This window comes from Falco biarmicus, chromosome W (assembly GCF_023638135.1).
Source record: "Falco biarmicus isolate bFalBia1 chromosome W, bFalBia1.pri, whole genome shotgun sequence".
Taxonomy (NCBI): Eukaryota; Metazoa; Chordata; class Aves; order Falconiformes; family Falconidae; genus Falco; species Falco biarmicus.
In genome coordinates, this window is record NC_079310.1 from 11823255 (window position 1) to 11848219 (window position 24965).

General features: G+C 46.0%; 1 protein-coding gene across 5 annotated transcripts in view; it reads right to left on the minus strand.

Moving 5' to 3' along the window:
- The window catches only part of SETBP1 (SET binding protein 1), a 270979-nt gene that overhangs the window by 236295 nt on the left and 9719 nt on the right, over positions 1-24965 (minus strand). For all 5 annotated transcript variants that reach the window (XM_056323283.1, XM_056323282.1, XM_056323280.1 and 2 more), the window contains exon 2: positions 17343-18003. In XM_056323283.1, the coding sequence (XP_056179258.1) occupies positions 17343-17834 (492 nt within the window). In that variant the 5' untranslated portion in view covers positions 17835-18003. The remainder of the gene's footprint in view (positions 1-17342; positions 18004-24965) is intronic.

The window sequence follows — 24965 nt, forward strand, 5'->3', positions numbered from 1 at the left end:
ATCTCTCTTCCCCTTTGCTTAACAACAGAAGTTTCGGACCTGCTGATGAGCGCTGGAGCTTTAACCAAGCCTGTATTGACTAAAAAAAAAGCTCCTGCCTGCCTCTTGGGTATCTTTAAGGAGCACGTAGGACTTTGACATCCCAAACACAATACAGCTTGCTGGCCATGAATAGACTATACCTCTGCCAAAACCTTCCTCCACTGCAGCTAGGGCATTCTCTAGAAAACATTTTATAAGCCGGTCTCTGAGTTTTATGACAGGAGCATATAGAAGTGAACATAAACTCTGCTGACCCTTGTGCTGCTTTTCGGCTCAAGGAACTGCCTCTTTTCACATCTTTCTTCCCCTTCTCCTCAACTCCTTAACTAACCACAGATTCTTAAGAAAGAAGGAAATAATGTTAAATGAAACCTTCTCAGTACATTATCGGCTTTAGCGGGAGCATTTGGGGAAGGGGGAGGCCAAAGACTTAGGGCAAAGAGGATGTGCAGGATTAAATCACCCCTTGAAGGAAGATGTCAGGGTATGAAAGGCCAGTGAACTGCTTTTGGTTACATCAGGCTGGAATTTCCTTCTCCCAAGTGCCACCACAGCCTCCCACCCACACCCAAGAACAAAGCAAGGGATGCCAGAGGGCCAGGCCAAGGCAGGATGCGGTGCAGCTGACCCGTGATGCACCAGACCAACACAAATTTTCTCCCTCCACTTTCACAGTGACTGTAACAGCCCTGCCCGGGCATTGCACATCAGTCAGGCTTGAAACACAGCTGAGTATTATGCATGCTAAAAGTGGATGTATCCAAGAGTTGAGTAGTTGTCACATTTTACCGACATACCATCAAATCTCATCTGCATCATGCACTGAAACAGCTCATTCACCTCCTGACCAGCAGGTGATAGCTGGGCCCTCACAACACCTACATTTTTCGTGATAGCACCTCTGTGCAAGAATCTGGACTTGAAAAGCAAGGCTTCTGTGGCCACGAAAACATCAGGAAGGTGTTAAATTCCACTTGTGAGACATTTTGAGTTTGGAAGAGAGGGTATTTTGATGCACAGTTGCATGGGAAAAATGACTGAGCAAAATGTAAGCACCAGGCTCCAGGGATTTCCACAAGCATAAGTGCAAAGTTTTTGGAAACAGGTTTAGCGGGAATGGTGTTTCCACTGAGGTCCTCCCCTCCTTCCCCTCCCTGGCTGGCTGACTTTCCCAGAGTCTCGATTTGCAGCCTGACTGAATACCACTCAAAATATTTTCTCAATTAGAGGAGAAACCAGGAATTTGCCACTTGTCTGCCTCTATTCTGCTGCCTGTCAGCATTCAGCAAATATTTCAATTGTAGCCCTTTGCATGCTGCTAGCCCCGCTCATTTAACCTTTGGCCCTTCCCTAGGCTAATTCATCGGCCTTTACCTTCAAATCTTTACAGCCAAGGGCTGACCATGGGATGGGCTAGCCGGGAGGGGAGGATGAAGGGGGTGTTGGGGGTGGGTAACTTATGCCAGACTCCATTGCAGTTTTTTGGGGGAGTAAAGAGGATGAAAATCTCTGGCCATGGCTTCTCGAAGAATTGGATTACCAGCAGCTGGGATTTGTACTTCCACATCTGGAAGATGACAAGGAAAATTAACATTTTATTTAAAAAAAAAAAAGAGGGAAGGAAGGTCTCCATCACCTCGGCCCTCCTCTGCACAGCCGGCAGCATCCTGAGGCAGGTACCTAATTTCCCGCAGAGCCTTTGCTTTTCTTCTCCTGGCTTGACCACTTTCCTCCCCGTCTCGCATGTTGCCGAGATTAGTAGCTAACGGTTCTGCTGTCAAAAGCACATGTGATGAAAATAATGCCCAGAGCGCAGCCTGACAGCCTCACAAGCGCCTGCTTGACTTTGATGACAGAAGACCTCAAAAGCCTGCACCCAGCCAGCCTCCCCCCCAGCCAGCCGCTCAGCTGAGCATCCATTGTGGCTCTCCGGGGGCTGTGCCCAGCTGCTCACTGTATGAGAAATCACTAACCCTTCTGTCACGTGGACCCTTTAATTGTTCACGTTGGTATTTTGTTTCTCTCTACTGCAGACAGTTTGCTGTCTGTTATCTACCCTTCATATGTAATTAATCGTGCCGTCTCCCGGCTCATTAGAAACAAGCCCCTCCCCTTCCCCCTCTCCCCCAGCCAAGTCACAGTGTGCATTATTTAGGTTAAATCATGTTTAAGTAACTATATAAATAGTAGGTCGAGTTTGCCTTTTCTCTATGCTGAGACTGTTGCTTGGCTCCTTTCTCAACGTGCCAGACTGGGAAAGCCCTGATCACTGGAAGCCCTTGACGGGAAACCCTCACTGGGCAGAGCAGCCATGCCACCCCAGGAGCAAGGGAAGGTCCTCGGAGCAGAAGGCTTGTCCAGTAGGTAACAAGAACAAGCTGCCAAACTTTAAAAAGGCAAGCATAAAACTCAGCGCTGCAGAGCAAAAATGCTGCCAAGAGGATGTTTGGCTAGCAAGAGGTACCAGCAAGAGGAAGGTGAGGTATGGTTTGGGGTTTCTTTCCCCGTCCATAGCTTATTCTAGCCAGTGAAATGCACTTCAAATGACAACACTTCACACACCCTGGGTCACCCGCAGCCATCTGAGCAGCCCTCTCTTGCAGCTATAGCACTGAAACTCAGGTTCTGCAATGCACGTGAAAGACTTTTGAGCTTTCATTCAATTAAGAACAAAATGAGAGTTTCTGAAGTAGGTTCCCTCAGTGCACCCATTTAAAAAAAAAAAAAAGTAATTAAGGATGTGGGTATACAGGTTTGAGCAATCTAAAAACCGACATGAATCATCACCTCGAACGCAAACAAAACCTGCATCCAACTGTTTTAAAGGGTTAGAGCAGCTAAACTAAAGTTTGCAAAGTTAGTTTGTTCGCTTTTCCGGGCCAAAACTGAATGTCCTTGTAGACCATTTTCCTGTGCAAAAGCACCTCTAATATCAACTGATTGGAGTATTTAAATATCTGCTTCTTTCTGGGAATAACCACTGAAAGAATAAGCATGAGAAAGCTTATTTCCTCAAGATTTCCAGCTTAGCTTAAGAGATTTAATCATCTGGATGAGCTTTGGGTGAATCACATGAACTTTTGGGTACCGACTGCAGCCAAGACCTCCCATCTTCTTTGTGTGTGCACATCCTCGCTAATAGACCTGGGCTAGCCAAGTGTTTTAACTGATTGGACCAGGCTCAGCTTTGCTGGATTGCCTGCACAAAGGTTGCGAAGGGCTTCAGCAAAGACTTCCACATGAAAAGCACTGTAGACATTTCCAGCGATGTTATATGAAGCTAAATTACTTCTTGGGAAAACTGCTTATACCAGGAATGCGAGGCAATGAAGTTCTCTCTTCCCAACACAATCTGGGTGCAGAGGATGGCAGAACAAAAGCCTCCCGAGCTGCCTAAGACCAATGAATCTCACCAGTGACGTGGGAAGACCACCATGAAGAGCCAGGACATAGTTCAGTTTTCCAGTCTATCTACACCTGGCCCTCTCTGCCACAAGGGCTTAAAAAGGATGGAGATCACAAGCGTGTGTCATGCATGTCACTAAAGTTATCAGAGACCCTCAATCTAAACTTGCTGCCTGGGCTTCATACAGTTGCTGATCTAATGGGGAAATGTGCTGCTATTTAGCTGAACCCACCAAAATGGCAGCTTGGCTTCCCACCCCCGTGCAACTCGCCCTCCTAACACCGCTTGCACCGCTTCAGGAGGAGGTAGTCCCCCTGCAACTTTTTCCAAATATAGGCAGAAAGACATAAAATATCCACACCTTGGTTCATCAGAAACACACCCAGATTTTAGGTGATGCTGTGTTATTAATAATATACGCTTTAAAAAAAAAAAGCTCTCAAGAAGGAAAGGGGGAAGGAAGGAAGGAAGAAAAACATGCATGAGTGGGGGAAGGGGGGAAAAAAAGGACAACAGTCTGAGACTTTCAATGGGAATGTCCAAAAATAACACAAACAGGATCTCCCTGCCATCTGCTGCGATCCTCTCTGAATGGCTTTCAAAGCAAAAAGCCTTGCCAAAACCTGGCAAACAAAGCATCAAGCATCAGTTCTAATGGAATACCAATACTGCATTCCCCCTTCCCCCCTTTTTGCTACATATACACACCTTCCACATCCCTCCAGTTGCCAAATAAATGACACTATGCAAAAAAATTTGCTTCATTTACAAAGCTGAATAAACAAGGAATAATTTTGCAAGTGCTCCCATATGTGTCTGCTTCCTTGCTTACAATGGACACTAATAAGATTTGCCATAACTAATTCATTCTTTCACACCATTACCCTATTCTCTACCTTAAAGAAAAAAGAAAAACTATCTGCCTATTCCACGTGCATTTTTCCACAACTTTCACACAGTTGAAACACAAGGGTTTCAACAGCAAAGCCCACCCATCATAGAACAGACACTTTCAACTTAGTTTAGGCCCCTCAACGACGTTTAAAGGTGAGTTTTACTGAACCTAAAGGAACAGAAGAATGTTTGTCACTTTCTTTTCTTTGATTTTCCATTCTCATTTAAAAAAAAAGAAGAGATGTCTAAAGGGAATGATGAGAAATGGGGAGACCTAGGAGAGCTGCAATGTCGACACTTAAGGCAAAGTTAGTGCATATAAAGTAGAAAGTCTTGACTCCAAAGGCAACGTATTAGTGCATATCAAGCAGAAGCAAAATTCATTAGCTGCAAAAACCAGCAACTCTCCTATGCTTTGCTTTGGCCTGGCTAAGTGGAGCAAACACAAAGCAAGCACCCAGCAGCAACACCCCAGAGTGGATGCAGCCTGAGCTCTGCTTTTAGTCCTTCACTACTAAATACAGAGCCAGGATGCAGAGAACTCAGTGAAGGGCAGAAACTCATTTTACTTTGGGGTTTGGGGGTTGTTTTGTCTTAAATGATTCACATCTCTTCTGACAAACCTAAGAAACAAAACTGAAATGCCTAAATCCACATATCTTTGCTGTGCTTTGTTCCCTCTGCTATTAAGATATTTTTATGTGCCAGGAGCACACCTTTACCAGCGCTACCAAGCTTTTTGTTTTGCCCTTTAAAAAAAAAATATATATCTGATGCCTAAATTACTTGAACAAACAAAAGAGCTTTCCCTTCCTCCCTCGCTGCCAACCCCCCCAGTGCTGGATCTGCCCCTCCTCCTCCAGCACACAAATGGCCTCACACCAGACAGGATGGAGGGAAGGTTCCCAATTATTCCTCTTTATTAACGAGGGTCCACCACAGGGAAGGGACTGGAGTAAGGTGGGGGACAGACAGTGGGTGCCAGCTCCTTCCTGCCACCCAAAACGGTGAGCAGAGATCATGGGTAATCTGCTAGGAAGGAGCCCTTGTGTGAGAACTTTGGGCCACCTGCCAGCCCACCCCGTGCCATGGGATGCCATGGTGGGCAGGCATTGCTGGTCTGCCCCCACCACCACATCTGGGAAAGGGTGGCAGGGAAGACCCACTGGGATCCCAGTTGTTTCCTGCAGCCTGTAGATGGGGAAAGCTGGGGGGAAGTGGGAGCCTGATGAATGCACCAAGCCATTGGGGTACACACAGGCATCCTTGCTGCAGCTGGAGCAGCGGAAAGTGGGATGCCTTCTCCAGTGGTCCTGGGTGAGATGCCTCTGTCTGCCTCAATTTTCTGCTTGTAAACTGGGAAGGACCTTGGGAAAGTGGTGAAAACCTATGCTCTTTGGTAGCATTCAGACATGATAGTTACAGGGCACTATCTTCAATTTTCTGTAAGTACCATCCATCATCTAATTGTTCTCCCTATCTCCGATTCATTTTCTTGTTCCACTAGGAAAGACAGGAGGGTATTTTTTGAAAAAAAGCCATGATCAAAATGAAAACTCTTTCCTTCTCTCCTGTTTCAACCTCAGACCATCCTTCGCATTCACCCTTCAACGCTGAGGCATCACACCTGATGATAAACTCCCTGAGTCCCTCAAGCCTTCAGTTTATCCATCAGATCCCTCTCCAGCACTGCCTGCATGGTCGTCTCCATCTGGCAGAGCCCAAATCCTCCTTTCTCCTTACCTCACTGTTTAAATTCCTCTCCCACTGGGCTGCCGGCTTTTCCTCCCCTGCGAGCAAACACTTCTACCCATCTGTGTCCAGTGGCCATGACAAAAACGGCTCCCTTACTCCAAAAGTCCCCCATAATTTTCCCCAGACCTCACAATACACTTGATGTCCTTCCTGACTCCTTCCCCACTCTCAAAACCTGGATTGGGTCGCTTTGTCCAGTCTTTGGGTTTATTTATTCACAGACCTTTTTCTACCTGTGCTCCTTGTCGAGTCTGCTTGGGTTCAGCCTCTATCTGTGTTTTTACACAAGTGACCAGACTGCGGGCAGGCAGCAAAGATGAAGGCAAGCAAAGAGGTCTATAAGGAGAGCATAAAGCATTTTGACTTTTTCTAACTGGGGATTAACACATGGGTTTTAAACAAGGGGACTCCCTTCCCAGCTGACAGGAGCAGCTGCAGCTTCTGACTTGCTTGCAGAGTGGCAGGGAATCGAATCAAAAAGAAAAGAAGAAAGAGGACAATCCCTTCCTTGGGGAGTAGGAAACACAATATGAGCTATTCTAAAAGCCCTGCAAATACTGGCTTGGTTTTAGGTCAGGCTCTCCTTCCCCCTTCTGTCCCATGTCTTCCCCCCTCCTCTTGCAACAAATGGAAATTGATATTTTTCAAAATTCTTCTGAAAGCCAACCCGGCAGATGGTTCTTTCCATGCCGGGGAGGGAACAAAAAGAAAAACCTGCCAGGATACACATCACTGAGATGTGACAAAGATGGGCATGGTGGCTGGCCTCTGACCCAGGGATTTCACGTAGGCCTATTAAGCTATGTGGCCAAGATGGACTGAGTTGACTTATATCTCCGGCACACAGCTGCTGTACCCCACAGGCTCATGCTAAGTTTTATTAGCTTAAGTCAGGCCAGATAGACTGAAAAGAGACAGGGTTTCCCTACTTCCATCCCTTAGGACAATCCCCTATCCCAGCATCTTAGCAGGCAGAAGTGAAGTTCAGCAGCCAAATTCACAATGTAATAGTAAAAAGGCTTATGTAGACAGCAATTAGCAACTATCCTACTTTAAAAAAGTCTGACATACACATCAGTAGTACAAACTCCTGCAGATGCAAAAAGCCAAGGGTAAGTCACTGTCAGTCCTATCGCACTCCAGTGCTTCAGGTTATGAACCTGGCTGTCCATCACAAGCTGCCCTCCCTTTTCTCTAAAACATCATCTTCCCCCTAGATGATATCAACAGCCACATTCCCACTCTTTCCAAGGGTCCCCCAAGCAGACCCAAGGGCTCCACATCCCAAGCACCCAAGCTATCTCAAGGATGCAGCATGACTCGGTTGCACACCACGTCTGCCAGCTAAAGCACAGGGAGCAGCAAAGGCTGTGCTGCCCTCCTGCAGAGCTGCCCCGCGCTTCACAAATTCCCATGAAGCACGTTGGCAGTTGGCAGTCGGCAGTCGCTGTCCCCAAGTGACTAATAGCAGCTCCTACCCACACCCAGAGTCAGTGACCTAAGGACAGATCAATCCCTCCCCATCACACCCTTCCCAGTGCTTCTTGCAATGGCTGTGCGGTAGGCACAGAAGGAAACAGGGTCCGTCCCGTCCCGTCCCCCCTTCAGATCAGGAATATCATTACAAGTAATACAATGGAATTAAGACAAGTGAAAGAAAAGGCTGGAGGGAATTTGTCCTAATGGTTACACAAATTATTGAAGAAAAGTATTCCATGGAAAGCAAAAGGCTGTCTTTGGGAAGAGCACTCAGTTGAGTGCTAGTGAATGAAACTTCAGAACACAGTCAAGGCAATTAATTATTCCCACCTAACATGCACGTACATGGGGTATAAGAAGTAAAACGTCCTCAAGCCGGTACCATCCATTCCCAGTGGAGGATGCAAAAAAACAAGTACTCAAACTCCCTGCTAATCCGGATTAGGCAGGATACTGAGGTAGGGACTGTCCCTGCACCTGAAAGGACTTTGGTGGGAGGCAGAAATGAAAGCTGATCAAGCCTCTGTTAGTGCTGCTGCTCCTCAGTGGGAAAATACCCACCTCTGGTCTTTTTTTCTTAGTCTTAAGGGTGAGCTTTCATCAAATTACCCACCTGGGAATACAGCAGGTAAAATTTAGGTGAAGCTACCCAGGCCAGCACGATATTTGGGCATATACTGGGGCACAGGGGAGACTACCAGGGGGAAAAGAAAAAAAAAGTCCATTTAGAAATTACAGTGCAAGCTCTACCTCAAAGGTATGAGGAAACTATTTCCTACATATCCTCCTGGGAAATGCTTGCCAAGCACGTTACAGAAGTGACTTTTCACAGAAGAACCAGGTGAGGAGCCAGTGACATTGTCCCACGGTGAAGCAAGGGCATGATCAGTAGTGACACATCTGAAGGTCCACTGCTCAATCCTCTCCTCCTCAGACAAATCAGGCAGGAGAGTGGGGCCGTGGCCTCTGGCTCATTTGCTGGTGCCACCACATTCCTCCCAAGAGCATTGGGCAAGGCAAAATTATCCACAAATCCCCTCAGGGCTGATTCTCATCTTTCGGACATGGGGATGGAGAGCAGCTCACACGAAGCTACAACTGCACTGCAAAGTGCTGAAATTCCTCAATGAACCACCCAGGTTTATAGTGGTGGAGTTGTTGTAATACTGATGTCAATAAAAGATACCATCTTTCTCTACAAACCTTGCCACCCAGGTGAGACAGAGAGCCATGAGAAACTGATAAGATAATGAGTCCTCCAGTAAATATTGCTCATTTGACTCTTACCACAGTTTAGAGTTTACAGACCAGAAGGGACTATTAAGGGCATCTAGACTGACATTACATGCTGGCCCCAAACCTCCACCCCCCTCATTTCTGCATCAATCTTTAACTCTTCTTTGAGATAAATTTTAATTTAAGCTACCAGTGAAGATGCAAAGAGTTAATAATTTTGAAATAAATTCACCAGTTTCAATGACAAGCAAAAAAGGCTTCTAGAAGAGCTGTGCATCCAACACTTGAAGATCAGGCCACCACCTGGGAGACTCAGTTGTGTCATGGTTAAACAACCACAGCTCAATGAAAAAGGCCCAAGTATTACCCTGGCCTGTGACAGGTTCCTTGAGTGAGTCACTTAATCTCATTACTCTATTTCACACAGTGTACTAAGAGAAAAGATGGTTTTGTTTCTCCTCCTTTTATTTCTACAGAGCTTGTGAACTTCTTACAGGACAGGCTTTCCTGATGCCTTCATACAGGACCTGCCAACAGTAGACATTGATGTCCGATAGGACCATGAGGCACCGTCTTAAAATAAGCCTGGTAGACACACTTAGCTCTGCAAACACAGCTGCAGTTGACCATCCATCATGAATGACCATGTCCACACCTTGAGGAATGCTGTCTTCCACAGTGGCCACAGTCTAAGCCACATCTTAAATATGCAACCTCATTTCTGTAGTAAGACACCTTAGCCCTTCCACTGTCCCTTTCAGTGCTAGTCCACAGCTCCAGAAAAAAAAAAAAAAAAAAAAAGAAGATAATAACAAGGTGGTTTGCTTGATACTGCCCTGGAAAAGTTGAGTTATTTCCAGACTGACCATCCTGCTTGGAGCAGTGTCCTGCTACTTGTGCATGCACCATGGCTTGAGAATCCCTCTCCTGACAGCAATCACCTGCAGCTTGGAGTGCAAATGTAATCCTGATGTAGAAAGAGCATTTCACATTCTGAAATGAAGAAGCCAACAGCCACTGGTCTAATTCACATTAGAGGTCATGGCAAGCAATGGAAAATAACATTCTTATGAAAACTCAGCTAACTGGACTCATCCTCAAGGGTCACGTATCAAATAGAATCATATTAAGGTTCAAAAGCTGGAAAAGTCTCAGCATTAAAAAAATAAAACAAAACAATGCATGTTTATTCTGGATATTTTTAGACTGGTTTCCTAAGGAAACAAGGCTAATGTGATCACGCTGTTTGTGTTTGTGTGTATGTGAATGCGCACACAAACCCCTTGCCTGCTTGAGTGATCCTCTCCTCAATATTTTTGCAGTATTTTGATGAATTTTCATCAAATTTGATGTAAGAACAGAAATCTTTGAGATACAATATTCAAAGAAGTTTTGTTCAAATTGTTTGCTGGCCAGAAGAAGGAACCCCTGAGGGGTTCCCAAAGAGGGCTTGGCCAGCAAGTTCACTCACCATTAGACACTAGAGAAGCTACATAAGAGGAAAGCGGTCAGAAACCAACTTTCACAAGTTTCAGTGTTCTTAGAAAAAGAAAACAAAATTAAAAAGGCAAACTGAGGGCACCAGATGAAGCTCCTCTTTCCATTCAAATGAGCTCAAGATGAGTCCATCATGCAGCCCCACTGGCTATGCAGGGAAATGTAGGCAGTGAGAAGCCTGCCTGGGAATGAAACGTGAAGAATTAGACCTGACCTGAGGGAGCTAGCTGGGTGTGAGTGTGTGTGTGAAAAAGGAATTGAAGATGAAAAAGCTGGAGGTGAATCAGAAGGTATCTGTGGTCAGGCACTCCTGGAAGGAGAGGAGAGGGAGCACTGTATGCAAAAGTTGATGCTGGAGCAACGTGAGCATGTGCATGTAGGACTGACACCCCTGTGCATCCCAAAACCTCTGCAAATGAAGATACAGCCGGTAGAGGTTTGCAGCTCTGGGTACACATGCCAGCACACCATGTCTGCAGCACATCTCTGTTAGCCTGGAGGCCACAGTGCTTTCAAAACACAATCAGCGTGCACTGACTTGGTCAAGCCTTTATGAGGCTGCCAGGAGCAGCATCTGTCCCCTCCTGGGGTCCAGCAGTGGGGACATCAGGACCTCCAGCTGGACCCCCCAGCTTCCCTGCACTGGTCCAGTTGCTTCCCTGAAGCATCTCCTCAGCTCCAAACCAGCGCTGGGGACATTTTGTCATGGTTTAAAAAGAGGCATAGCACAAGCAAACAAGGAAATGTCACAGAGGGCCATCGAAACTCAGCCGTGGGAGTGACTGCTGCAAAATAAAACCTGTCCTCGACACAGACGGCCTCCACAAGCCCTGGTCATATGGCAGCTAATCAAATACAGCAAGTCTTCCTCATTTGGCACTCCGCAATAAGCAGTAAAAACCTGCTTAGATTTCCCCAGCCCAGCCCTTCACTGCCAGACATTTGCTTCTTTAAGGAATTCTTAACTACATGAAGAAAAAAAAGAAAAAAGAAAAAAAAAAGAAGAAAAAAAAATAGTCACAGCTCTTTGGGAGCAGACAGTGAGGGATGGAGGGATGGGCATCAGCTGGCTCAGGCAGAGCACTGAGCTGGAAAAGAAACTCTGCCTTATGCCTGTTGCAAGATATCCATGATGCAATGCAAGGCAGACACTGCTCCAGCAGGCGTTGGAGAAGAAGGAAGGGTAAGAGCCCTTCCTGCTCTTTGCAGCAAAGATTGAACCACTTTCAGGAGGGACCAGACTCCTCCAGGTGACTACATGGGGGCCCAAGAGGACTCAGCTCCCCATCTGGGCACCTCAGGTGCCTTCAAGGACCAAGATGAAGCTGGGCCTGAGCAGTTCTCAGCTCACAGCAAACTGGTTTCTTCAGCTCTGAGGTTTTTACAAATAAATTCCTTCCTGCTCTCATTTTGGGGGGAGCCTGAGGTAGTTGTGGTGGGAGGGCACCAAACTGCAGCTGTTTCATTTATACCTTCAACAATGCTGTAGAAATAAAAGCTAGCCAAAAAGAAACCCGGGATGAATATCAAAGAGCCGAGCTTGTGTAGCTTTGCACCCAGTTTGTGTAGAGAGACTGTAAAAATGCCAGGAGCCTTGTGCCTGTTAGAACAGCTCTGAACTGGTCTCTCAGCTGCTCAAAAAACAGTTGCACCTTAAATGCAACTAGGAGAAGATTTCCCCACTGTGCTGGTACTTCTGGGGCTTCACCACTCTGCCACAACCTGGGCAGAGGCTGAGATCTACCCTGCTGACATTAGCTTCAGGTACCTGCCACTAGCATCATTTAGAGCAGCCTCAAGGCTTTGCTAAGCAAGAGTGGCAAACCAGCACAGAAACAGGTCCAGGCAGAAGGGGCTATGGAGGCTCCATCCTTTGGGGGGGGGGGGGGGGGGGGGGGGAATAAGTAAAGAAAAAGAAGCTGTAAATTAAAACCTGCCACTTCAAGCAAGTACCACCACAAATGAGCAAGTGCCACTTTCTTGCTAAGCCACACACAGCACAGGGAGCAAGCACTTCTGTAAACTCCCCGAGCCACATTTGGGATCACAAGAGGAAGAGCTGACTCAGAGGACATCTCACACGGGGATGCCCTTAGCAAAGAGGAATAAGCATGCACTATGAGCAATTGGATGATCATGCACACAAATCACTGGGGAGAGGAGTCCGGCACAGCGGTAACCCAGCAAGAGCTGTGGATGCACATGAGAACCTGAAGGGAAAGTGCAATATGCAGTCAGCGATGCAAAGAAGGGGGAAGGAGGCGGGGGAAACGTTCATGATATTCTGGAGGAAGGAGGGGTGCAAAGGGGAAAACATGCAAATGAGGGAGTCCTCAAGGAAAGGAGAACCACAAGAGAAAGTTGGGGAGGGGCAGGGGAAAGAAAGACTGAATTCAATTTCAGGGGAAAAAGTGCTAGAACCGCTTCCTGCAGATAAACAGCAAATACCTACAGGAACACAAAGGGAAAAAAAAAAATTGTTGCAAGAAAATCCAAGGATAGAGTTTCCTCTGACTGCACACAAGGAAGTTTTACTTCCAATTGACTTGCTGCTACTTATCTCTCAGCAATAAAACACATTCACCCATCCCAAGCTCTCAAAAAAACCCAGTGCAACAATAATTAAAAAAAAAAAATGAGTTTACATCCTCCAAAGCAGGACATTATGCATATGATGGAAGCTCCAAAGAAACTTTGTCAGGCTGTGCTTGAAGAAAGAAGGGGGCGGAAAATGAACTGTTTGCAGACACAAGAAAATAGACAGAGCAGCAAAAGCAGGGAGGGTTAAAAAAAAGAAAATAAATAAAACAAAAGCAGGGAAATACTGTTCATCTGGGGCTTGCTAAATGGTATATGACAGGCAAGGAATGCCGATTGATTACTTCGTTGCATGTGGTACCACACTTTCAGTGCCCTTCCAGACTGACAGCATGTTTCCTTATCCAAAGGGAAAGGCACCTTTCTTTAGTGATGCTGAGGACACTGGACTTGAGCAACTCTGCCGTAGGTGGGTGAGCAGTGGCTGCAGGGCTAGCCAGTATTCCAGCAGGACATCCTTTGGGCTCCTGGCTTTTTTCTTCCCTCCCTCTTCAATCAGACTAAATAAAATGGAGCCATTGGCAGGTTTGGAAGCAGCAAGGGTTCAGCCCACTCCATCCCCAGGCACCGAAGGGTTGAAATAAGAGCAAACGCTTACAGAACATTTGTGCACTTTCCAATTACCACAGAAGTGGCTGCATGGACAGCCCAAGCTGCAATTCACCTTCCGAGCAGCTCTGGGAAAGGGGTTAGGAAACTACCTTCACTCTTATTTTCAAGAAGAGGAAGCTGCCATGAAATTACTTGGCATGGCCACAACTTAAAGGAACCCCAAAAGTTGTTGGGTTGCAGCCAAGCACACAAGCCAGCAGAGCAGAGGTTCCCAGTGCTGATGCTCTCTCACCCCCTGCCTCCCTTCCCACTCCGGGCATCAGCAACCGCACCCAGCAAGATCCTCTCCTGGATTGCCTTCCCTCCCCTTCAACATTATATCATATCCCTGGGGCAATAGCTCACATGGAAAAGCAACATGAGGAAAGTATTTCTTGTATGTTTACATCTTTTAATATAGCATAGCAGCTGGAATCAAAGGCAACAAACCCAGGTCTGGGCACATGAGCAGCGTGGCTCTCCGCAGAGCCCCCTCCTAATCACCGCTGCTCCCTGGACCACAGCTTTAGAAGTCGGGCACTAGCCCCTATTGCCTAATTAGCAGAGCCATGGAAGGCTTAGAAAAAGACATATCTTCTTGCTTCCTAAGTGGCCACTGAATAAATGCTATATCACCAGTTCACAGCCCCTTTCTACATTGCTGGCATTACCAGTCCTTTGTGTAATGACATGCTGTTACTTAAATTGCTTCCATTTTCATTACTTGCCCTCTGTGCTGTGTGTATTGAAACTCCTGCAAGAATGCTGAAGTGGTATTTCAAAGCACTGGGGACTACTGGAGATGGAGCTAAAATTATTATGCAACAAACTTAAGTGATTTTACAAGTCCTGATAGAGTTTGCTCCTCCTCAGGGGGAAAAATAAATTCAGGTGCTACTCCATGAGGGGCTCCCACTCACCAGAGACAGAAGCATGGCACTGCAGCTCAGGTTGTGCTGAGCTCTCCATCCTTACATACGGGTCTGTAGGGCCTGCATATACGCCCTGCATCTGTGAGGTGGTAAACTCAAAGAATTATGCTGCTCCCATGCACAAGGGAAATGCGTACATTGGGCTAAACTCTCCTGGCAAAAATCCACGAAGGACAGTGGAGTGATGCCAACTGAAGAATGGCCCCGCTGGTTTAAATGCATTGTTCCCTGCTCCTACTGCCGGTAGCTGCTTTTCTGGAGTTTGGGCTGATTAAAGCAACAGACTATCAAACAGCTTAACTCTGAAATATCAAAACCGCCAGAATCATTTAAATTTGACAACTGCATATTTTCTTTTAAACTACTAACACAGCTCTCAATGGCTCTGCAAGTACATGCAGAAGGTACCTGCATGCTCCTCTTTCCTAGGGAAACCCACAGGTGCATCTGAGAGCTTCAGCTCCTTTCAAGTTTCAACTTGCTGTTTCCTCCTATCTTCCCCCCCAAAAAAATCTCTTGAAGTGCCATGAGGCACATTCACCGGCCATGAAAGCAATCATGCTGCCAGCACTGGAACCCTTCTCCCACCAATTTCCAACGTCCCTCTCCTGCAGTGCCTTTCATCACCCATTGATACAAGATGTTCACAGCCAGGGCCTGATCCTGCAACCCACAAGCTCAGAAGCAGTCACGTGCAAAATCCCTTCGGCTGCAGGGATGCAGGTTATTTACCATCCTGGGGATGCAGGCTGCAGGTCTCCAGGCATCAAACCCCTGGAGTCTTCCAGATCCCTGCTGGGGACTTCTCTGCCCCAGCCCTGGCTCAGCAGCTGCTGCGCACAGCCCTTGGATGTTATGCTAATGGATGTGCCAGTGCAGCAGCCCTCTCCCCATCTGCTCAGAGCATCCACCTGCTGGGTTGCTTTTCTTTTTCTTTTTTTGTTTTGTTTTAATGGCCAGATTAGGCCAGTGCTGTCCCAAAGCGCTTGCAGCCTGTGCATGGGGTGTGAACACAGCACCAGCCAGCTCAGACCTCACAGCACAAGTGCAAGCTGGATGCAACCGCATTTGGGCCACGTTCTACTTCCTTCAAACTCCTTATCTTTCTGCAATTAAAGTCTCACCCTGAGCATAACCACACTACACAAGGTGCCTTTTTTTGTTGTTTTCAGGGTTATACTTTTTTTGCACCTAGTTTCCTTATAGTTAGCTTTATTTATTTAACCTTTTTGGATGGCCATGTGAAGGAACAAACATGCCTTCCATACCCGAGGGGGTGATAAATAGAAATGAAAGCTCTGATTTCTAAGCAGTCATATTCTCCACGATCCGTGCACAGCAGACAGTGGTTTGCAAGTCTTCTTTTCTCCCTGCAGGGCCACAGAGAGGTTGCTTGTGACACCTTTGCTGTCACTGAGCATGGTCTCACACAACCACTAGTTCCCTTGAGACCTCTGCAAGCATTCAGGGAGGAAAGGGAAGTGGAAATAAGACATTGCTGGGTGCTAAGACAGCCCATCCCTCTCAATAGGTGGGAAAAATCTCTTCTCAGTGTATTATAGGGCCAAGCCTCTGCTGTGCCAAGAAGAGCTATTTTTTTCATGCACGTGGAGTGTGCCATTTAGCAGGATTCTAAGAAAAACATCCCCTTGATTTTGGTTTGTTTTCTTTTTCCAAGTTCAGCTTCTAAGAGAAGTACTCTCAGAGTGAGCAGTGTTAATCACCCTGGACTCTGCCTTTTGGCAATTAGCCTCCTCAAGGTTTCAAGTAGCCCTTTGAGCATCCATCAAGTGTATAAGGTATGGGAGAAGCAGGGACCTTCCACACAGTGAGGGATCCAAGCTGCATAGGCAGGAAAGCCAAGCCATGCCACAAGCTCTAACCAGTGGACACCTACATCCCAGATGAATTTGTCCAGGTTTGAGATACTCATGAGTCTTTCATCAAATCTGAGTTTCTGTTTGAACTCATCATGATGCCCATGTATTACTAAAGAGGCAGAAGTGAAGTATTTGTACTGTGATAAAGTCTTAACCTGACCAAAGCTCCTTTGTCCAACGCCTAGGACAGAAAAAGCCACTACACCCAAAATAACAGGAGTAGTCACCAGGTGTCCCTCCCCTGACCAGTGCTGCTTAAAACACACTAAATTTCTTTTAAGACTAAGTATAGGAGACATTACTGGGAAAAAAAAAAAATCAAGCCAACAGCAAAACAAGAGTGCTCATGAAAACAGCTCATACAAAGAAAGGATTTTCTTTCTTTTCCCCTCCCTCTTCTTCTCCTTGACTAAATGAAAAAATAAGATCAATTTTTACTGAAACTTAAAGTACCAAAAATTTATCTCCAGAATGATATTTCAAGACAATTATATGCATCTGGAAGAAAATAAGACTTATAATGGAAGTATTTTCTGAAGCATAACTATAGAGTTGCTAGGCACAATGCTGTAATCAAGAATAATGGAGCCCTTCTCCCAGTATACAGGAATGGATTTTATTGTTTGCCATGCACATACCTGTATTTTGAAAATGTAGTGGAAAGCTTTAACTGCCAAAAGGCTCGAGTATTAGCGCTCAGACACAATGCAGTTTAGAAGTGGGCTCCTTCATTTATTGCTCATGTAATGATTAATCTTAAAATCTCAATTACACACAAAAATAGAAGAGGTCCGGCTGAACTTTTGATCCCTTCCAAATTGGTTCATCTGAAGGACAGTTCAGGACCATCCCCACAGTGTACATGGCAGTGCAGGATGGTACCACTCTGTATTAGCTCCACCGCAGCCAAGCCAGGCTTTGCAAACCTTGCAAAGGTTACGTCTTGGGCACAAACCGTTTGAGTAGGTTTAATCCTACCCTCTCCCTCTGCTTTCAGGAGAAAATGGAAATACAGGAAAGAACAGGACTTACCTTCTTTCTGGAGTGTGATCTGTCCTCCTCTTTAGCTGCTTTGCTATTTTTCCCAGCTCTGGAAAGCTTCTGCTCCCCAGACTGCTTGATGGTGATTTTGATCTCAGGAGGGCAAATATAGTTCTCCAAGCTCTTTGGGGGCTTCTTAGCTCTCTTGGTGGTCTGGATCTTTAGTTTTAAACTCCCCTCCGTGAAGTTAGCCTCCTTGATGGAAAATTCCTGCTCCTCCAGGCCATCTCCTGCCACCCATTTCTCGCTGTCTGCGTTGGAAGTGGAATCCACGTCTCTCCCAGAACCCAGCTCATCCTCTTCCTCAGGCTCCAGCCTCTCACCACTCACTGGGATCCCTTTCCCTGAGCCCGCCGCAGGCAGCATCGTGTCCCCAGTGCAGATGGAGGCAGGCGGAGGCTTCGCGGAGGTGACGGCAGCTGGCAGAAAGTCTGCCTCACCCCCCCTTTGCCGGGAGCTGCCCAAAGTCTCCCTGGACTCCATAGCAATACCACAGTGCCCTGGAGTTTTATCAGAGGGAAGGGGAGTGCGGGAGGGGATGAGGAGAGCAAAGGTAGGTACAATCCCAGGGAATGAATGGTAACTTTCCGCCAAATTCAATGTCCCAATTGCCCAGAAGCTGCAAGGAGCTCAGAAGAGACCAAATCTGCCACTGTCAGAAGAAAGAAGAAAAAAAGGAAGTTAGCATGCACACACATATCAAATGCAAGTGTGGAGATAGCTGAAACAGGGCACCCTTGGGCTTCCCCTCCAGCATCTCAAGTCCCTTCCTTATAGGAAAATGGGAACCAAGGCTGGCCAGTATTTCTGAGGGCTGGATCTGGGATTGCTAAGCAAGGAACGATAACCTCATGCATTGCTAAATTGATGAAAATGGATATATAAGTAAACAAAAAAACCCACCCAAAATTGGCATATAAATGCAAACACCATCAACTCTGGACTTGGGAAATAAGCGAGGGGGCAACCAGTTCTCCATACTCATGAACCTCCTCGATATTTCAAAGTGCTTGCTGTCACAGGGGGGTTTAGAGGGAAAGAAAAAATAGAGGCAGACACTTGCCTCAGGTTAAACAATAACCCAGTGATCAGAGCACAGAAAACATGGTGTTGCCCTGTGAGTCAGGCAGAGGAGTTTCAAACTCCTTATTTCCCCACTTCCCAGGTGAGAGAGAGATGCCCTCAGCTACCAGCTATTCAGAGGGGACACGATGGAACTCTGCTTCAGATTAATTATTCATCACACACTGGGCCAGGCACACACTGTCTGCAGCCCAAGATGCTCCCTGGCATGCTGGAAATGCAGGAGGATCCACCTGGGTCTCTTGCAGGGCATATCAGGAACCCAAGTATTGAGGGCAATGGAGGAAAGCCGAACTCGGTGCTTTCCAGAGTTCCACATGCCCTTGGGTACCATTCCTCTGTAGCAAAGGCTTGGGTTGACTGAAGCAAAGCCTGTGCTCTCATCCTTTCAGGCGTCAACTTTCTTTAAAACATTTCAGAGCGAACTCTTTGAGATGGAAGCACTTGTATTCAGGACCTTACAAAGTCTTGGCCAAAGTTAACAGGAAAAACTGTGAATGTTCAACTGAAGCAAAAGATATATGGCATTTGTCTTAGCCTTTCTATGTCATTGGGTCATACATTTGGTTAAAAAAAATTACACACAGGGCATTTTTAAAGGCATTGAGGTGCTTTCATATGCCCTCCCTAAAATCCCCCATATAGCTACTGCTCCCCCCCTCCCACCATGGTAAGCCAGTTTAGGCTACAAAATTAGCAGAAGGGTATCTCAGAGAGAAACAAAGATATTTTCTGCTACTTTAGCAAAATCAGCTCTCTGGGGGTCAGAGGAGTATCACTTTTGGCATACAGAAAAGGAAACAAGACGACATTGCCAGAAGTAGGTGCAAGGGTGCAGACCTACTCTTTCAGCAGTAGCTCCCTGCTAGATTAGCTCTGCTACCCTGCCAAACCCCACCCCTCGACCAACTGCAAGATCTGAGCACAGCCTGGGATTTCCCAGGTCATTCTTAGCAGCAATAAACTATAAAGGAGAAACAAAAATGATCTTGCTACCTGTCACCAAATCATAACAGCATTATCAGTGTAACTACTCTAAAGCACAGGTCACCAAGAAAGATCACATCCTTGTACCCCTGGCTTCTTTCTGCTTTTTAAAAATACGTTACATGAGCTTAAAATTCAAAGAGAAGTAATAACAAACACCTTTTACTAGTTATATAGCCACATTTCCACTGGAGTATGGCCATGGGTCACTTGTCTGACCCTGACACATATGACTAATGGAGAGTCCTAAGCATCCTAGAGCTCCATGAAATCATTTGGGTGACCTCCACCCAGACCCCAGCAAACACAAATTCAAATAAAGTTCCCATAAATAGCACAAGCTGACAGCCCAAGCAGGGAAGGAAAAAAGAAAAAAAAGAAAAAAAAAGCAGCACTCTCATGGAGCCTGAACTGCCATCTGGCCTAAGAGGTGGTGGCTTCAGTAGCTCATAGCAGATAGAGGTACACCATAAAAACATTTATACTTAAGTAGCACATCTTTTGGCAATAGGGAGGAGACTCAATCCCCAGAGCTGCTGCCACTGGTCTCATTTAAGGTGATGCTGAAGAACTAACAAACCCAAGGTCTCCTGCACCCCTGCCTTGACTCACCCTCTGATCAGCAAACCTCTCCATTCCACCACCCATGAAACAAGGATCACACTTACCTCACTCAAACCCATTGCTAGGTGGGTTAGTTAATGCCCTTACATAGTTTTGAACCCAAGTGTTTACTATGTGGTAGTCATTAATTACTAACAAAATTAGTACGTTAAAGCCACCCAGTTGCAAGGGAGCTGCTCTGCCTAATTGACCAACCTTGCACCTTGCCTCTCCTTTGTGCCTATGGAGGTGATGTGAGTCAGGATTACCTTCCTCTTCCAACCGATCCAATAAAAATAAAAAATAATGAAAAAAAAAAAAAAAAGCCCGTCCTATTTGTTTGCCATTTCTCATTGTTAATCTCCTAGGAGAGGGACGCAATGTACACACACTCCAGGGCTGCAACACAAACACAAGGTGGTAAAAGCTCAGCGTTGCAGCATTCCAGGGAGTTACTGCTCTGGTATGCACGCATGTACAATGGGCACTCTGTGCTGGCCTCCGCCCACAGGCTTTTAACCTCTCTCGCTGCTGGTAAAAAAAGAGAAGGCTTCTGGCAGACACCAATCTAGCTCAGCAGGCTGAGTCTGCAGCCACCAAGGGCGCGGGGAAGGGACCGCAGCCACCAGCACAATGAACCAACCGTTTGAGACCCTTGCATTGAATGGGATAAATGAACGAAAAAATAGTTGAATGAATAAAACTCATGGCTCCGATCTGGGAAGGGTCTTTCAGGTTTTGAGGCATCGGGTAATGTTTTATGGAGGATGAATAAAAAGCCAGGTTTCTGCTCCAAAGGCTGATTGCTGGTCTTGGACCCAAGCTCTTGGGTCATGATGCTCAAACACTCATCCCCACTTGGCTGTGTGCCTCCGTGTCAGTAGAAACAAACAACAGATGAATAAAGTCATTGCATTACACCAGTGTCAGGTGAGTTCATGCTAAATCCACCTTAAAATCCCACTTAAAACTATTGGCCTCCTGTTCTGCTGAGAGCCTGCAGATGGTGATATCACCAGACCCGAAGGTAGCAACAAACCCCCCTGCTGCTCAAACACCAGGCAGAATTAACTGGGTCATTGTTTTAGGTATCTCCTCACTCTCCTCCAGGGTTAATAGTTAGATGACTTGGGTGCAGGGACATTATACTTGTCTTTTTTGTTCGGGCAAGCTACCTGTGCTTTGAGTAATTAGGAAACCTCACTTGAGGCTTCTGAACGTGTAACCTCTTTTGGAAACCTCCTCATCTCCCCTCTCCAGACAGCCAGGAGCAGAAGCGCTGGAGGGACAGTGATCGAGACTTGGTTTTTTCCTCCAGCAGCTCTTCTGCCTTAGCTGGCAATATGCATCTCTGGAAATCTAGGGAGGAAACAAATTTTCCAGGAGACCTATAGCTCTATTTTAAACCCCCAAGAGATGGGGGCTGTCTAGACTTTTAAGTGCTCACCCAAACTGCCCTTCCAGGCCTCGAAGCTCACCAGCATCAAGATCTGTTCAATAAGCCACTACAGAGGTGTTTTACCATCCAAATTAAGCTCCCAGAGGAAAGTGTTATCACTAGTAAGCTTCCTGCAGTCAAGTTAAATTTGAGGATAATTCACAGATGAATGACAACAAATTTCACAGAAGTTGGCATTAGCTCTTAGTTAGAGAGAGATTCACACTTCCTCTGATAAGTACTGAGAAATAATCAAATGCCTGTGTGCTCAGCCTTGCTATGGATGCTCTGGTGTTTCTTATCAGCTCTGCTGGGCACCTCAAACACACTTCTGGAGGCAAAGGCCTGAAGGACAAGACCTTCCTTTGGGTCATACTAGATGTATGTATACAGAACCCATTAAGGGTTCTGAGTATGCTCCCTTCTCCTGCCTCAGGCAACTACTCATGCTTGCAAGTATTCAGATGCCAGGGCTATAAAGTGATTAAACTGAAAACTTGCTGAGGACAAAAACAGACATGTGAGCCCACGGTAAGGGGGAGAAATCCACCTATTTAGGATTCTCCAGGAAATGGAAGTGGGCATAATACTTGGCATGGTTTTCGCCCTAAGCGCAGGGGCAACCACATTAGTAACAAGCAGATGATGAGACAAGTGCAAGCAAGCCAGGTTCGGCTGCCTAGCATTTGTGCTGCTCCTGATTTGCTCAAGCACCAGGAGCAACAGCAGAGAGCTCGGAGCAGTATTAAAAGATGCTGCCCAAATCCTATAGTACACTACTCCCAACCATGGCTGTAGCTACTGAGACTGCTTTTGTTTTACCCAGAGTCCAAAATGCCTTAAGATGAAAAAGAGAAAAAAAATATCTATTGAACGCCATCAAGTAAGGGGAAACTGAGGCACGAGTCTGAGAGTGTGACAGTGAACTTCACAGTGGAGCCCACATCTTCTTGAACCCCACCTCTATCATGTTGCCTTTGGATCTCACATTCTTTCATGTGACATAGTTAAATCTCCAATCTCTTCAAAATATCAGAAATCCTGGAAGCCTCTTTACACTTCATCTTTTTCAAACCATTCACCACAAAGCACTGGAGACTGTACAGCAACATTTAATGATGAGATATCACCTTTCACTCCAAAGACTCCTGGGTTGCTTCCTTGATTATACAAGCCACTGCTGAAATGCAGCTGCCTCTGGGGCACAGGCCAATGGACATTACACCACATTACACCCCAGGTCAGAAACCTGCTTTTATGAGAAGTGTCAGTGAAACTTCAGAATCCATCATGGGACACAAAAACCCAACAGCCTGGCATGCAGCAAGCTGCACTTGAACTCAGTTAACCCACATTAGGAATACAAAAAGAAAAAAAAAAAGATTAAAAAAAAGCCCAACCTATTTCTTCATTATTTGCAAAAAAACCTAAGAATTTCAAGCGTGGTTGTGGTTGTGGTCTGAGCACTGCCAGATCACCAGCAGCACAAGTTTGATGCAGATCAGGGACAGGCATCTGATCAGGCTTCAGTTGGATGGACCAGAGCACCCAAGATGAGGGTTAAGCCTTTCTTCATGCCAACTTAAAAGGCAGTTCCAGCAGATGAGTAAAGTTTATGAGCCATAAAGCCAGTGTGGTGCCGACAAGTGACATAGTATGATGCAATACAAAGTCTGCTGGGATAAAATTAAGTCACTTCAAATTTTTTTTGAACAAATTTGAACCAGGAGAATGAGTTTATACTGGATCAGTATCATGCACCAATAGCGTATTTAATCTCCCTCTCGGAGCCCTGGAGCTAAATTTATCGCATCTTCAGACCACAGCCTTAGTTACTTCCTATGGCCATGGTACTCTGAAAGAATAGCCCAGCCTTGGCAGGGAGGTGGAAAAATGACTGTGACAGCTATCTTTCCATCCACACTATAGATCCCATAGGAAACACCCTCTCCCTTTCACCCGCCTTGTGTCAATCAGGACAGAAACAAGGCAGAAGGACTTCTCTTTCAAGCAAAACAAAATGAACATCATCTCTTAATAAAGAATTGGAGATGGTCTGATGATATCCAAATCCCAACCAGGCACAACCCTGAGCATCCTTCCCTAGGTGATCCTGCCACTGGATGATCTCTGGAGGTCCTTCTAACCCCAGCCATTCTGTGCTTCTGGGATATATTATTTGGCCTCTATCTCCAGTGCTGGACAAATCAGTCTCTCTACTGCATGACAATTTTAAACACACTGCTAAAATTCTCATCTATAAGATATACCTAGATATAGACACACATAAAATAGATATGAGTATACCACAGATACAGTATGAGATCCTCAGCTGCTAAGAATAATTGTGAGTGGAACAACCATATGTGAATGCCTGTAATCCACAGATTACCTATAAAAATAACTAAGGCATGTGATTCATTAATAGGGTGAATTAGAAGAGGAAAGGTGATTCCTCTCCCCATTGTCCCCCTGCCTCCAACACTGCTTTTGTTCCAGTCCTTCCTCCTCTGTCTCTGATTTTGCATGGGTTATGTGAGGAATTTCTCCAAGGAAAGGATGCAAGCTCTCCCAGGTGTGGTCTATCCAGATGAAAACAAGGAGCAAGGATTAATGGCAGTTACCAGAACAACAGCAGAAATGTAATTTTCACTTGTTTCCATCAGATTTCCCTGAGTCCAAGTGCTACCAGCCCTCTGCACCTCCAGCACCGTGACTGAGTAACACTGACTGATGGCTCTGTCTCGCTGTGCAAAGGAAGCCAGGAAAAGCCACACTAGAGGGGAAAAGACCAGATAAACCAAAGATCTCTCACAGCCAGGTGAGGCTGCAAGCATCCCTCCCCCCCCCCAAGATAAAAAGACAGAAATAAATGAGAGCCCAAGTATATCCGTAATTATGGAGGCATGTAAGTGTGCACATTACACACATGTGTATCTGTCTTCTCAACATAGAGACATTAAGAGTAGATTATGGAATCATATTTGACTCCATAATTAGGTTTGAGACTCCATAATTAGATCAGATAGTCACCTTTCTATGCAAGTAACTAACTATCATACAGCGCTGAAGGGAGGATTAAACAACTGACATGGCCATAAATCACAAGGCCCATAAAAGCAATACTGCCCAAGGTACAGCTGTGGCAACAGCCAGCGTAGCAAAGCACCCATCTGCAGTAGGAGGAGAGATGCCCATCAGGCTGCCCAAGGACTTTTACAAGCTCCTGCCTGAGAACAGTGCCAAGGTTTTATAAATCTGCTCGCTCACAACCTAAAGCTGTATCTAGGTGTTGGGGAAGCAGGTACGGTCATCAGACCTATAAACACCTCCTCATGCTCATTTCTGGTCTCTAAAGGACCAGCTTCCCCTCGCTTGTGCCCTCCGAGGCCAACACCGCTGCAGGACTGCTCTAAAGCTGGTCTCGGTTCACTGGATTTACACCTCGGAATCAAGGAATAGTGTTTGATCCTAATGACATCAGGAGTTGGCATGTCATTTTT